Below are 13,754 nucleotides of genomic sequence, written 5' to 3'. Positions count from 1 at the left end.
GTAAAAGTTGGCTTAAGAAACTAAAATGTTACGAGTTCGACTTCTTGTTGATGTGTCTCTATTAATTCTCCTTTAATTTTCAAAATAACTTAAAATGTTTAAGAAAAAAAAAAAAAAAAATCGGAAACAACCTAATTCATTAATGGAACCTAACCCAATTTTTTAATATTAGACTTAAATTATATAAAGAAAGAAAACAATGAATGAAAGTTAGTCGAGAGAGTCTGACAGATGACTTTGTACCGCATTCCACGCCAATTAATCAATAATCTCTCATAAAGGAAACATTGTCAGATTACAAACAGTGTTTCTTCTTCAACCCTCTATATTTCACTTCACAAATCCTCTCCCCCCATCCCATAAAAATGGAGTTTTCATTCAAAACACTTTTGCTCTTTTCCCTCTTTCTTCTATACTCAACAATGGCCGAAATCGAATCAACAGAAACAGAGCTTCCTCTGTTGTTTAGTTCAAACAACAGTTTAAACGATTTAGGAAGAAGAAGAAGTCTAATTGGAGGAAGTTGCAATGTGTTTCAAGGAAAATGGGTATATGATTCATCATACCCACTTTATGATTACTCAACTTGTCCATTCATAAGTACTGAATTCAATTGCAAGAAATATGGTCGGCCTGATAATTCATATCTGAAATATAGATGGCAACCCTTTTCATGTAATGTTCCTAGGTTTAATGGGTTGGATTTGTTGGAGAGATGGAGAGGGAAGAACATTATGTTTGTTGGAGATTCATTGAGTTTCAATATGTGGCTTTCTTTGGGTTGTATGATTCATGCATGGGTTCCTAATTCAAGAACTTCATTCTTCAATCAAGGGATTCTTGGTACCATCACTTTCCAGGTCAATCATCCTACTTTTTTTTATTTAAATTTTTTATTTTTTTGAAATTTTTGGTATTATGAATCTATGATTGATTGATGAATTGAGGGGTTTGTTTGATGGTTTAAAAGAAATGTAAGATGTGAAAAGAAGATCTAATACATTACAATCAAACTCATTAAAGCTTGTTTGATCATGGGTGTTTTATGATTTTTTGGGGTTTTATAAATTATTAAAATATTATTATTTTTATATTTAAAATTTAAATTTAATAAAATTGTTTAATTTAATGAATGATTGATTGGTGGAATGGGATAAAATGAGTGATATAAAATGTGTACAAAAATCATTAAAAAAAGTCAAGATCTCTAAAAGCTTGTTTGGTCTTTTTTATATTTTTGGTGTTTTTTTTTAATTTTATAAGAAAATTTTGTGTAAGGTTTTAGTTTGTTTAATTATTAAAATGCTTTTTTATTTAAAATTTAATAAAAATAAAATAAAAATATTTTAATTGAATAAAATAATTGATTTGAATAATTAATAGTTATAACTATAGAAAGAATTTAAAAAAAAAAAACACAACAAACCAACTTTGATTTGTTTTAAAGCATATTTGATCTTATAAAAAAAATTATTATTTTAATAAAAAAAACTTAAAATTAAATATTATTTTAATTATTAGATCACTTAATTCATTGTTTATAATTTATAATATTAAAATATTTTTATTATATTTTTACTAAATTTTAAATATTAAAAATATTTTATAAATTTATTGTAAAAAAATTAAATAATTTATTTTTTTATCAAACAAATTTTATCAAAAAATAAAAATAAAAACCCTAAAAAAATTTAAGATAAAGCAAGTTTTAGGCTTGTTTGGTTATCTTTAATCAAATATATCATTCAATTAATTAATTAAAAATTATTTATTTTAATCTTTTAACCAAAAAATCTCACCTCTTCAAAATTAACACTACTCAACATTTTTAAATGAATTAAAGTTTATTTAAATAATCCCCAACCAAACAAGCTCTTAAAAGTTTAATTAATTAAGAAATATGGTAAATTAATCAATAAGATATTTAACCAACAGAGCACTCTGACTTGTCACTTTCCTTCTGCTTTTCCTTTTAGAAGAGAAAAAGTCTTCATTATATTTCTGGAATTAATTCTATTTAAAAAAATAAAAATAGTTAGCATTTAATAATATCAAAACATAATAAATCATCATATTTTTATATTATATATTGGTTTATAGTTTGATTAATGACTTGAATTGAATAAATAAGATCAAACAATTAGAGCTTGTTTGATATTTTTTCTGATTTTTTTATTCAAAACTTAATATTTTCCCTCATTTTACTTAATCTATCTCATCACTCTTTTTATCTATATAAATACTAAATTTTTTTTATTTAATATATTCTCTTATCTTTCTATCTTATCTATTTAAATAGTAAAATTGTTATTAAACTTTAAAAAATTAATTAAATAAATTAAATTAAATAAAAAAATTATCCAAAACTCAAATAAAACTAAAAAAAACTCAAGATCAATCGGCCCTAATTCATTCATCTTATAGAAATAAAAAGAGAAAAAGTTTAGATAAATTGTATAAATAATATATAATGATTATGCTCACCATTATAAAGTGTATTGGTTAGAAAATATGAGTACTTAAAATAAATTTTGAGTGAAAAAAATCAATTAAAATTTATAAATGAGTGGGTGAAATAATTTACCTTTAATTTCTATATTAAAATTTAATAGAGAGAATGTGTAATATAATAAAATTGCATTTTGTTTGATAAAGCAGGATTACAATGTTAAATTACACATGTATAGAACGTCATACTTAGTTGATATAGTTCGTGAGCCGATTGGAAAAGTGTTAAAACTCGACTCCATAAAGGATGGCGACGCCTGGTTGGGCATGGACATCCTCATCTTCAATTCATGGCATTGGTGGACTCACACCGGAAATTCTCAACCGTAAGATCACAATACATATTAAATTGTCTCAATTTATCTCCTCGATTCAATTTTCTAAATTTTGGTTATTTTGATAGATGGGATTATATTCAAGATGGTAATAAAGTGACTAAGGATATGAACCGTCTCATTGCTTTCTATAAAGGATTGACCACATGGGCTAGATGGGTTGATCACAATGTTGACCCATCCAAGACTAAGGTTTTCTTTCAGGGTATCTCTCCCACCCATTACATGTAAGATTGGACTTGTTTCTAATTTCTAAGTTTTTTTTTAAGTTTTCCTTACTTATGGTACTACTTTTTTCGTCTATATAATAGAGGAAATGATTGGGGCGAGCCGACGAGCACATGTCTTGGACAAACCGAACCTTTTTTTGGCACAAGATACCCTGGTGGTTCACTTTCGGCCGCTATTGTTGTGAATAAAGTGTTAAGTAGGATTAAGAACCATGTAAACCTACTTGATGTTACGACACTTTCTCAATATCGTAAAGATGCTCATCCGACAACCTATAGTAGCAAAAACAATGGCTTGGATTGTAGCCATTGGTGCCTCCCCGGTTTGCCTGATACATGGAATGCGCTCCTTTATGCGGCTCTTGTTAGCTAGCCATTGCTTGCTTGCTTGTCTATGTTACACTTGAATTGGTTCTTAATTTTAACTCATTTGATTAAGGGTAAAAAATGTGAAGAGGGGGCTAGGGAGGAGGGTAAATATCATTGATACAATATGGGAAATTATTCATGTTATTGAATTCTTTCCATTTGATGGAAATTGTAGCAATAATGAGGAGATTTGCATTTGTAATGGTTTGTTGTGAAACATTATTGTGAAATAAATCTAAACATCTCAATGTATTGTTTGATAAAACACTTAAAATGAGAAAGTTCAAAGATATTTTTTTATTATTTTCAATGGATTAATAACAACAAAATCATCCTAAAGATTACAAAAATCAATAGGATTATAATAATATATTTTAAACTAGTAACAGTTCAATTCCCAACTAGTTTGATTTCTAAATAATTTATATTTGAGCTTTTATGAGGAAGTGTTTTTTTATAGGTTTTATCATGTTTTTTTATTAAAATAATCTTGTTTGATAAAAAATTTTAAATCAGTTTTTTTTTTCTGTTAAAAAACTAAAACACTCATTATTTTTTTGGATTAATAAATATAATTTTAATATTTTAATACATAAAAATAATTATTAAATGAATAAAATGATGGTTAAATTTTAAGTATAATTATTTAAAATAACCTAAAAACTCAATGATCATTTGTTTGATCTCTAGGTTTTTTGTTTTTTTTAAGAAATTTGTACCTCAACATTTCCTTAATCCATAATCACTTTTTTATATATATCAAATTATCCTTTATTTAATTAACCAATTATCGATTGATCTTTGATGTTTTGGGTTTTATCAGTATTTTTTTCAAAAAATTATTTTTTAATAGTTAAAAACAAATTAGATATATATTAACAAAAAAATACTTTTACTTTTTCTCTCTCTGCATTAAATGTTGATAGATAAAAATAATAATTAGATAGATAAAGTGAAAATTAAATTTTAAATATATATTTTTTTAAATAAAACAAAAAACCTAAAGATCAAACCAGACATAAATGATCCAAAATAATACCCAACAAAATATCTTAACTCATTAGTAAAAGTATGACAAAGATTAGTTTAATTAGCAAATAAATCAAGAATAATTTATTACATTAATTCCAATAAATAAGTTTTAACATATAAATATACATAAATCTTTCACTAATAATTTTGAATAATCTGAATCAAATAAGAAAAATAAATTTAAGTATATAAAACATTAACAATTTCAATAAATAAAGTGATCTGAATCAAATAAGTCCAAATGGGCGAACAAAACAAAGAAAAACAGTCTTCATGGAGGTATAGCTTGATCAAGCATTTGTTCGTTTTTGAAGAAAAAAAAAAGGCACACCTTTCAAGATCGAGTCTTTTTTACAAACCAAATTCACTCACTCGTGTATTTATTATGTTAGCTGAGCTATTAAGCTACTGACCCATTTCCCTTCCGCCGTCTTCATTCATTCTCTTCCTTTTCGTTTCATCTTCCTTCAACCTTGTCTCTTTCATGATGCTGCGAACGGCGTTTACTCGGCGATCACAGAGATCAACCATGGAGATGGGTGGAACCAGATTCATGTCATCACCATCATGGTGGAACAAAGTTGAGCCTGCCCCAAAGGACCCAATTCTTGGTGTCTCTGAGGCATTTCTAGCAGATCCAAGCCCGGATAAAGTTAATGTTGGAGTTGTAAGTCGATACCCACTTCTTATTTTCTGTTGAAAATGGCTTCTTTTGAGATTCTTTTGTTGGTTTTGTTGTTTCATTGTGTGGGGAAGATGAAACAGTTGTTGCATGTATTGTTTTAGCTTTGATATATGGAAATCGATTTGGAAGGTTCATTTTTTTGCTTTGGTTATTCGTGTTTTAGGGTGCTTATCGTGATGATAATGGGAAGCCTGTTGTTTTGGAATGCGTCCGAGAAGCAGAGAAGAGAATTGCAGGGCATAAGAACATGTTGGTTCACTCCCTTCTTGTATAATCTATCTCTGTTTTAAGTTTCTCCTAGAAAATAAACATGTTGTTTTCATCTTAGGGTTGTTTCTTTTACTATATCTCTTGTGTTCTAAACTTTTCTTAGGGTTTGGATTGTTAGGTACAGAATCCTAAAATGGGTTTTCATCTGGTTTGGTTCTGAAACTTGCAAATATGAGGTTTAGTGTATCATAAGGTGTATTATGTAATCCTGCAATTGTTTGTTTGGCTAGTAGATAAAGATTTTGTTTCATCTTCTTGGAAAACATATGGAATATTGGTTTATGAATCTTGCTAGTGCTACAATGGCTTGCAGACAGTATTTGATTACATGCTATATTATCTTCTTCTAAAATAGTTACTACTGTTTCTTTTGTTTGCAGGGAGTACCTTCCAATGGGAGGAAGTGCAAATATGATTGAGGAATCACTTAAATTGGCTTATGGAGAGGATTCTAGTATGATTAAAGATGAGCGGATTGCAGCTATACAATCGCTCTCTGGTACTGGTGCCTGTCGAATTTTTGCAGATTTTCAGAAGCGATTTAGCCCTGATTCTCATGTTTACATTCCTGTTCCAACCTGGTCCAAGTGAGTTGTGCAAAATTTGAGTTTAAATAACTTGGGAGGTTTCATCATAAACATGTTAAATGTATATTATTTACATTTTATTGTTTTTTTAAGTACATTCTCTTATTGTTTCGATTTTTACAGTCATCATAACATCTGGAGAGATGCCAATGTACCACAGAGGACTTATCATTATTACCACCCAGAATCAAGAGGATTGCATTTTGCTGCAATGATAGATGATATAAAGGTATACTAATGGTTAAATTTTGTATGTTTGTGTGAACAAATCCGTCGCAATTGCTAAAATTGTTTCTTTAAGAGCTTGTTTGATGTAGAACCTAATCTTGTTTAATAGAAAAAAATTGATAATCCCGGGTCTTATTGTACAGAATGCTCCAAATGGCTCATTCTTTCTTCTTCACGCCTGTGCTCATAATCCTACTGGAGTAGATCCAACAGAAGAACAGTGGAGAGAGATTTCCTATCAATGCAAGGTAAGAGTGTTAAAAACGTACTATCTTGATCTCTCGATTCAGCTGTTTCCTTACATATTATATATAAAACTGTTTATTTTTCAGGTTAAAGGGCATTTTCCATTTTTCGACATGGCATATCAAGGTTTTGCCAGTGGTGATCCTGAGAAAGATGCAAAATCAATTAGGATTTTTCTTGAAGATGGTCACTTGATTGGGTGCTCTCAGTCATATGCAAAAAATATGGGACTCTATGGCCAGAGAGTTGGATGCCTCAGGTAACTCTTTATTGAACCACCAATTTTTTTGAGAATCAAAAATATTTTTAGCAATTCGTCGAATGGCCTAGATCTGTAAAGCGTCGATGGTTTCTTACTGTTGTGTTGAACAAGTGCAGTGTTCTATGTGAAGATGAAAAACAAGCTGCTGCGGTGAAAAGTCAGTTACAGCAGCTCGCGAGACCTATGTACAGTAATCCACCTGTTCATGGTGCTCACATTGTTTCAACTATACTCAGTGATCCAGATCTTAAAAAGTTATGGCTCAAGGAGGTTAAGGTAATTTCCTTTTCTTACTTTTTCTTGTTTTTTCCTCATTTTGATCATTTAATGTGTTAGCTATGATTTCATTCCATATTATTAAACAGCAGATAGTAATCTCAAAAACCTACTTGTTCATTCAACAAGATTTTGATGAGAATGACCTTTTTTATTTTTTTCAAATAACCTCACATCAAACAAGCTAAGCTCTTAATTGATTTAACTTGGCACAATATGTGTAGGGTATGGCTGACCGAATTATAGGTATGCGAACTCAACTACAAGAAAATCTTGAGAAGTTGGGATCACCACTGCCATGGGAGCACATCACTAAGCAGGTAATGTGGAAACGCATGCACTTTTCTTTAGAATGCATCATTATTACCACATTGTAATTAAATTCCTTTTTACTTCTCTTGTTTTTAACAGATTGGCATGTTCTGCTATAGTGGTTTGACACCTGAGCAAGTCGATAGACTGACGAGTGAATATCATATTTACTTGACCCGTAATGGTCGCATAAGGTAAATGTTTATGACGAAACATGTCTTGTTTATATTAACTGATTTTGTTTTTCATGATTTTGGAATTGGTAGTGAAAACATGTTTTGTCTAAACTTTTTAAAAACAATCATTTTTTTCTTCTAGAATTTGTGAAAGAGCCATCCACTTTCATTGAAAAACTGAGAAGTCAATGTTTTAAATCTCGTTTGCAAGACCTAAGCCTTCTTCTTCCACCACCAACTCTTGTCACTAATCCTATTAATCAGATTTTGTCTTTATTTTGGTAGCTCAAGGGGGTAAAAGTTTGTTTGATCTTCAGTTATTTGATTATTTCAAAAAAAACCTTTATCACATCAACTAGCCTTCAACCATTAAATCATTCAATTCATGGATCAAATTACCAAAATATCTTTACTTGGCTAATGCGGTTCATTTGACTATCTTATTGCAGTATGGCAGGCGTAACCTCGGGCAATGTTGCATATTTGGCTAATGCGATTCATAAGGTCACAACGGCTGCCTAAGGCTAAGTGCTTGCAGGTATACCATTAGATTTCCAGAAAAAAGTTGTGTTTAAATGGAATAGCTAGACAATAAATATTAAGGCTTTTGATTCCCTCAAATGGCAATGGTTATTTATTTAGTTATTTGTTTACTCTAGTTAATAAGGGAGAAAAACTATCACTCATCCCATGTGGGAGGGGAATATTTATAAGAATGTTAATTTATTCATTTGGGACAAATGTTTGTTTTTGGTCATTGCTGGAGGGTTTTGTTTACTCTTTGCAACATTTTATTAGTTTTGATTAATGAAAAATACTGGGTCTTTTGAAATATAATTACAAATTTATTTCTTTTCGAAGTTAGGGGGTGAGAAAATGGTTAAATCTAATTCGTTTTATTCAATTCATAATAAATTTTATTTTATTTTTTTGTTTGAAAAAAGTTTATGTATATTAAAAAGATGAAAGTTTATCATTGATTCTCGTTGCAGAGATTTGTGCCTTTCTATTATATTTTTTTATTGACTTTGTTTTGATAGAAATACCAAGGACATGAAAGTTTAATATAAATGAAAAAACTTTTGATCAACCTTCCAAATTAAACTAAATGATTTACGTTGATGGAACCGTTGAATTGAATCCAGGTCATTATAAAAAATAAAAATAAAAAAAAAAAAGTCGTTTTTTTTTGGTGCAAAACCAGATATTTCATTGACTCTAGAAGTACTCTAGAAGTACTTATACTTCTATTTTAATAGTTCAATTATTTTACCCATTAAATTATAATATAAGTTAAAAGATTTTCCTTTTACTAATAAAGAAAAAGGTTGTATTCTAAACTAATTTATATGTTTTCTTTATGTAAAAAGAAACAAAAAAAATATTAAGCTAAACTAATTTATATGCAGTCACACCACTTTTCAACCAACAAACCTAAAATTTGAAACCCGAAAAGAACCGCACCTTAGAACAAGTTTCAAAATTTAAACGATTTTTTTGTCCAACTGATTAAATATCATATTTAGGGAGAATTAGTGTTTTCGAATCATCATTATATACTTCCTAACAGAGTTCATAAAGTCATGAGAAAAAAAATCTCAAATTGCTTGACCAAATGTATGGTTTTTTTTAACATCTTTTTTTAATACAATCCCTTAATTTAACAGCTTTTTCTAATACAATCCCTTAATGAAATGTAATCAATTAATTGTGGTTTTGAAAGGAAAAATAAAATATGTTAAATCATCTTTATGATAATTAACATGTCATAACCTTGCAGCACAAAATCTTTTTTATTATTTAATATATTAGATATTCATTTTAGTTAAGATATTGTTTTATCTTACAATTATTAATTTGTTTTATCTTACAATTATTAATTTGTTTTCTTCTTTGTAAAATGTATATTAAAATAATTATGAAACCAAGCCATTTTAAAAAACAATAAGCTAAAATTAAAGTGAAAAACAAGGAACTAATAATCATTTTTTAATATAATGAGATTATAATATCAAAATATATAAAAAATTCTGAAAATTATACAGAATTGAGCTTTCTTCGTCTTGAAATTACTTTTTACTTTTGATTAAAAATATTTCATTCACAACTAGGATACAAATGAATATATAATATATAATATTTATATTTATTTTAATAATAAAATCTAAAAAAAAAAAAAAAAAAAAATCGAGTCGAGCCAAATTTTAAGTAAATAGTCTGAGTGAGCTCAAATTTATAAACTAGAGCTTGAGTTTAAGCTGGCTATTCACAGCACATGAAAAGATATCACACAAAAAAAACTCAAAATTCAATGTCCATTTTCGATAATAGTTCACATCACTTCTAAGCTTGAAAACCTCTGTTCCGATTTTTTTTGTCTTGAATTACATTTGATTGTCAGGATTTTATTTTTTTTCTCATTATTTTAGTTGTGATAAAATTAAAACATTGGGGCTGAATAATTTGAACACCAATTGAGAATTCTGAATTTAATGTAAGAAATTAACTTAAAGGGTAAATTGGAAGATACAGTCTACACAAGATAGGGACCATAATGGGATTTTGGCCTTTATGCAGGACATTTTATAAAAAAGTGTAGAAAAATAAGATAAAATTGAGAAATACTATCTCTGTTTTAGTCAAGATTAAATAATACCAACTTGAAATCAAGAAGAAACAAGCACATAAAAGCTTTTGAAAAGGAGAACCCTAGATGCCAAAAAGCTTCTTTAAATCGATACTTACTTCAGCGGTTAATCGGAGTATGCATCCGCTTAACAATCATTTCCACGGACGAACGAGACATCACCAATGTATCATGTAACAGAATGCTGTAGACATTTAAACCCTGCATTTCCATAAATATGTAAGTAAGGGTATTTTGGTAATTTCCTTGTTCAATGTTCGTGATTGATTGGTGATGAGATGTTGCCTCGCAATTTCCAAATCTCATTATAACTGTCATCTTAAATCACTTAATTATTTAGATTACAAAAGACAACTTTAACCCTGTGTAAATTTATCAAATTCTGTTAGAATGAGAATAAAATAGTCTTATTTTATTAAATCCACTTAGACACTAACCTGTTCGACAATTAAAATTCAATATTCTAACATTTAGCATTTAACTTTGAAGCATACAAAACCGAAAAGAGAAGAGAGAACTTACAATTGAAGGAATCACATTGACATAGTGGAGATTTTGAGTGGCCAACTTGAGATTCTCTTCGATACCTTCACCATCAACCAACAGAAATTTTTTGGCATCCTCCATTTGGCTTACATAGTTCACAATATTCTTCGTCTTGTGAGTAGGAACCAACAAATCCTCGTATACCAATAGCTGTTACAGTTTTCCAGTCCGGTTTAAGAGAAATGTACAGTAAGTAGTAGTACTCATGAGTAGAAAAAGGAAAAACTTGCCTTTCCTTCAGCTGCTCGGGCAGATAGAGCAATCTTCAATCCTAAACGACGAACCTTTTTGTTTAGCTTGAAAGCATGACTTCTGGGTTTTGGTCCATGCATAATGCAACCACCTCTGAACTGTTAAATGGACATATTTTACATCCATTATTGGATCAAGCATAACTTTGTTTAAATAATATTTTATATACTATATATGTATATCATATATCACCTGAGGTCCGCGCTTTGTTCCATGCCTAGCTTGACCTGTTCCCTTTTGGTTATATGGTTTCCTTCCAGTTCCACTAACCTCACTGATAGTTTTTGTAGAATGTGTACCCTAAAAATCAATAACACCCAGCTTAAGCCGACATTAACTTAAAGAGAAAACCATGGAGGGGCAAACAAGTCATGTAATGGTCTGTTTTGATATCAAAATTGGTAATGTAGATCATGATCCGGAAAAGTCTACATTTGTTATGTTTGCTAAAAATCACAATTATATAATCTGAACCATGATCCGAAAAAATCTACTTTTGTTATGTTTGAAAAGGATCACAATGACGTATCTCTACAACAAACTAAGCAAATATATATATATATATATATATATATATATATATATATTAAATAAAGCAACACAAATTACACTAAAATTTGGTTCATGATCCAGTAAAATAATCTATAACCATCATCTAGTGATTATTCAATGAGATTGTGCTTGTGTCATAGATCATGACAATAAGTTTCCAAATAGGCGCAATCCTAGTTTCAACCCACTTCTGAAGATGTGGCATATAATTTTTTGTTTGAAACATAAAAGTCTTGTAGTATCTCAACCACCGACCATAGCCAGAGCTCTAGTAAAGCTAATATCAAATAAGTTCAATAGATCTATAACCGCCTAGAACCCATAAGTTTGATAATCATTCCATACCTGTTGCCTCTTAGCTAGTTGCCACCTAACTACACGGTGAATGATATCCTTTCTGATAGGCACATCAAAAACATCACCAGCTAGAACCATAAATCCCTTGTCTTCATTATTAAAATTAGTCACAGGTATCATCAGGTCTTGCAACAGTCCTAAAATATCAACCAAACTAACAATTATGAGGAACATTCCAATTCAAACATAATTAACCTGATTTTCTAATGTCATGTCATATTATACTATAAGGTAGTAAGCTTATGAGAGAATTACAATGAAAAATTATGTACATATTTATAGCCTACATAATGATAACTAGTAACTACCGCCAAATCCAAATCTAATGAAATCCCAATCAATCAAATCAAGTTCCATTTAGAAATACACCATCATGAAATGAGTCAATTGTATTCAAATGGTGACAAATTGGTTTGGAAATTCAAAAGATCCAATCATAATAAACATAATAGGGTCCCAAAAAGAATGAATAAACCATTGCTGAAACAGAGTAGAATCATTAAAAAAAACAGACAAAGAATCTAAGATTATGGGTAAAATTCAAACAATTCCTTTCATGCATTTTATGTGTTCAAGCTATCACTACTAGTTTACAGGAGATTAAACAGATATTCAGGGGCTTAATATACAAAGAAAACTAGTTCGTCGTCTTATCAAGTACCTTGTGTGCGCTCGGGAGTTAAAATTTTCTTTTTGGATAGCATATCAGCAGGGAATGCACCAGCACTCGTGTCTGGAGTTATAATTCCAGTAGAGAACCTTTGATAGCCAAGTAGAGAAAGCTCATTCTGCATTTGTGTAAACAGAAAGCTACGCATGAAACCATCTACTAAGAACAAGATAAATTAAGCAACTAAACAATACTCAGTACAAGTAAAATAACATACATTCTTCTTCAAAGTAGAGTATCCAACAGGCAAAGCAACATCCTTGGCATTGATACTCACTGCTGAGGAATAATGCCGCCATATTAATGACAACAAAAATGAATAAAGTCAATAGAATCTGCAAACGTTACCAGTGAGTGGCGCACGAATTGAACCAAAGGAGCGAAGCAGCCTTCTTGAGATGGAGAGGGCCATGTCTTTTGAGATCAGTTTCTAGTCCTGGTTCATATTATAAAAAATTTCAAATGAACTTGTATATTATATTGTAACCAGAAAACAAAATGGCGAAATTAATGTTGATAAATGTGATCTACCTAGCATTGAATCATCATAAAACACAAAGAAGGATCAGAGATTATACCTATTCGAGCAAATAAGGTTGATTAAACAGATGCAGTTAGAGAAGATAGACGGCTCTTTGTGGCTCTTTTATCAGTATGTCTCTGCATAAGGTCATGTAAAATCGGTGGAGAAATGAGCGGCGGAGGCCGCCGGAGGTGCTGTAAGTCGCCGGAGGTGTAAGCCGGCGAAAGTGGATGGCGGCGAAAACCGTGATGAAGTTTCCAGCCTCACTCTTCTTCTTCTTCGGTTCAATTTGTCTGTCTTTTTTTTTTTTTCACTACTCAGTCCAGAATGGAACAAAGGGCCGCTACCCTAACAATAAGCCCATACGATATATTTAACAATAACCCAGCCCATTTTGTTTATTTATTTATTTATTTATAGATATTTTATCTTTTTTAAGGTTGAAAACTACATTGACTCCCGATTTTTACCTTCAACAATGGCATTGAGAATTGAGATTTGGGAGGTGGATAAAGGAAGTAATGATTACGTTGGAAAAATGATATAAGTGGAGGAAAGATAGAATAAAGAGAAAATTTGTTATTTTTTCAAAAAATTAAATTACGTGTCAAGTAATTCCTTTTCAAATTCTCTATTCCAAATTTATCCTTAAATCATTTCTCTTGAGAATTAAGGTTCTAAAGCAGAAAAA

General features: G+C 29.9%; 3 protein-coding genes across 4 annotated transcripts; 2 read left to right on the top strand and 1 right to left on the bottom strand.

Annotated features, from left to right (window-relative positions):
- The first annotated feature begins 240 nt into the window (after positions 1-240).
- LOC124911466 (protein trichome birefringence-like 39) lies at positions 241-3,644 on the top strand. Its single transcript, XM_047451952.1, has 4 exons — positions 241-860; positions 2,659-2,834; positions 2,912-3,070; positions 3,155-3,644. The coding sequence occupies exons 1-4, from the start codon at positions 366-368 to the stop codon at positions 3,444-3,446; spliced, it is 1,122 nt and encodes a 373-aa protein (XP_047307908.1). The 5' UTR covers positions 241-365; the 3' UTR covers positions 3,447-3,644.
- Positions 3,645-4,804: 1,160 nt separating this feature from the next.
- Positions 4,805-8,344, top strand: LOC124911521 (aspartate aminotransferase, mitochondrial). The gene is made up of 10 exons (XM_047452021.1): positions 4,805-5,141; positions 5,323-5,408; positions 5,810-6,016; positions 6,140-6,245; positions 6,388-6,492; positions 6,577-6,749; positions 6,869-7,028; positions 7,253-7,348; positions 7,440-7,534; positions 7,966-8,344. Exons 1-10 carry the CDS (start codon positions 4,959-4,961, stop codon positions 8,036-8,038), a joined length of 1,284 nt encoding a protein of 427 aa, XP_047307977.1. The 5' UTR covers positions 4,805-4,958; the 3' UTR covers positions 8,039-8,344.
- Positions 8,345-10,008: 1,664 nt separating this feature from the next.
- LOC124911798 (50S ribosomal protein L4) lies at positions 10,009-13,376 on the bottom strand. Of its 2 annotated transcripts, none has more exons than XM_047452315.1 (9): positions 13,119-13,376; positions 12,889-12,976; positions 12,758-12,819; positions 12,532-12,658; positions 11,859-12,007; positions 11,154-11,261; positions 10,940-11,059; positions 10,686-10,859; positions 10,009-10,364 (listed from the first exon to the last, which is right to left on the bottom strand). In XM_047452315.1, exons 2-9 carry the CDS (start codon positions 12,950-12,952, stop codon positions 10,263-10,265), a joined length of 906 nt encoding a protein of 301 aa, XP_047308271.1. In that variant the 5' UTR covers positions 12,953-12,976; positions 13,119-13,376; the 3' UTR covers positions 10,009-10,262. The 2 variants fall into 2 exon arrangements, with proteins under 2 accessions (XP_047308271.1, XP_047308272.1); XM_047452316.1 differs by having other exon boundaries at positions 12,758-12,816.
- Between the last annotated feature and the right edge of the window lie 378 nt (positions 13,377-13,754).

The sequence above is a fragment of the Impatiens glandulifera genome, chromosome 8 (assembly GCF_907164915.1).
Source record: "Impatiens glandulifera chromosome 8, dImpGla2.1, whole genome shotgun sequence".
Lineage (NCBI taxonomy): Eukaryota > Viridiplantae > Streptophyta > Magnoliopsida > Ericales > Balsaminaceae > Impatiens > Impatiens glandulifera.
Note: the sequence above shows the minus strand (reverse complement) of the source record. Positions and strands in the feature narration are given on the sequence as shown.

What these genes read in the sequence shown, in the direction of transcription:
- LOC124911521 (XM_047452021.1), top strand. Translation starts at nt 4,959, where the DNA reads ATGATGCTGCGAACGGCGTTTACTCGGCGATCACAGAGATCAACCATG. An exon ending in ATTGCAGGGCATAAGAACAT is followed by an intron (nt 5,409 to 5,809) that starts GTTGGTTCACTC and finishes TTTTGTTTGCAG; the next exon opens with GGAGTACCTTCCAATGGGAG. An exon ending in GGGAGCACATCACTAAGCAG is followed by an intron (nt 7,349 to 7,439) that starts GTAATGTGGAAA and finishes TGTTTTTAACAG; the next exon opens with ATTGGCATGTTCTGCTATAG.
- LOC124911466 (XM_047451952.1), top strand. Translation starts at nt 366, where the DNA reads ATGGAGTTTTCATTCAAAACACTTTTGCTCTTTTCCCTCTTTCTTCTA. An exon ending in CACACCGGAAATTCTCAACC is followed by an intron (nt 2,835 to 2,911) that starts GTAAGATCACAA and finishes TTATTTTGATAG; the next exon opens with ATGGGATTATATTCAAGATG. An exon ending in ATCTCTCCCACCCATTACAT is followed by an intron (nt 3,071 to 3,154) that starts GTAAGATTGGAC and finishes TCTATATAATAG; the next exon opens with AGGAAATGATTGGGGCGAGC.
- LOC124911798 (XM_047452315.1), bottom strand. Translation starts at nt 12,952, where the DNA reads ATGGCCCTCTCCATCTCAAGAAGGCTGCTTCGCTCCTTTGGTTCAATT. An exon ending in AATTCGTGCGCCACTCACTG is followed by an intron (nt 12,820 to 12,888) that starts GTAACGTTTGCA and finishes ATTATTCCTCAG; the next exon opens with CAGTGAGTATCAATGCCAAG. An exon ending in ACTCTACTTTGAAGAAGAAT is followed by an intron (nt 12,659 to 12,757) that starts GTATGTTATTTT and finishes ACACAAATGCAG; the next exon opens with AATGAGCTTTCTCTACTTGG.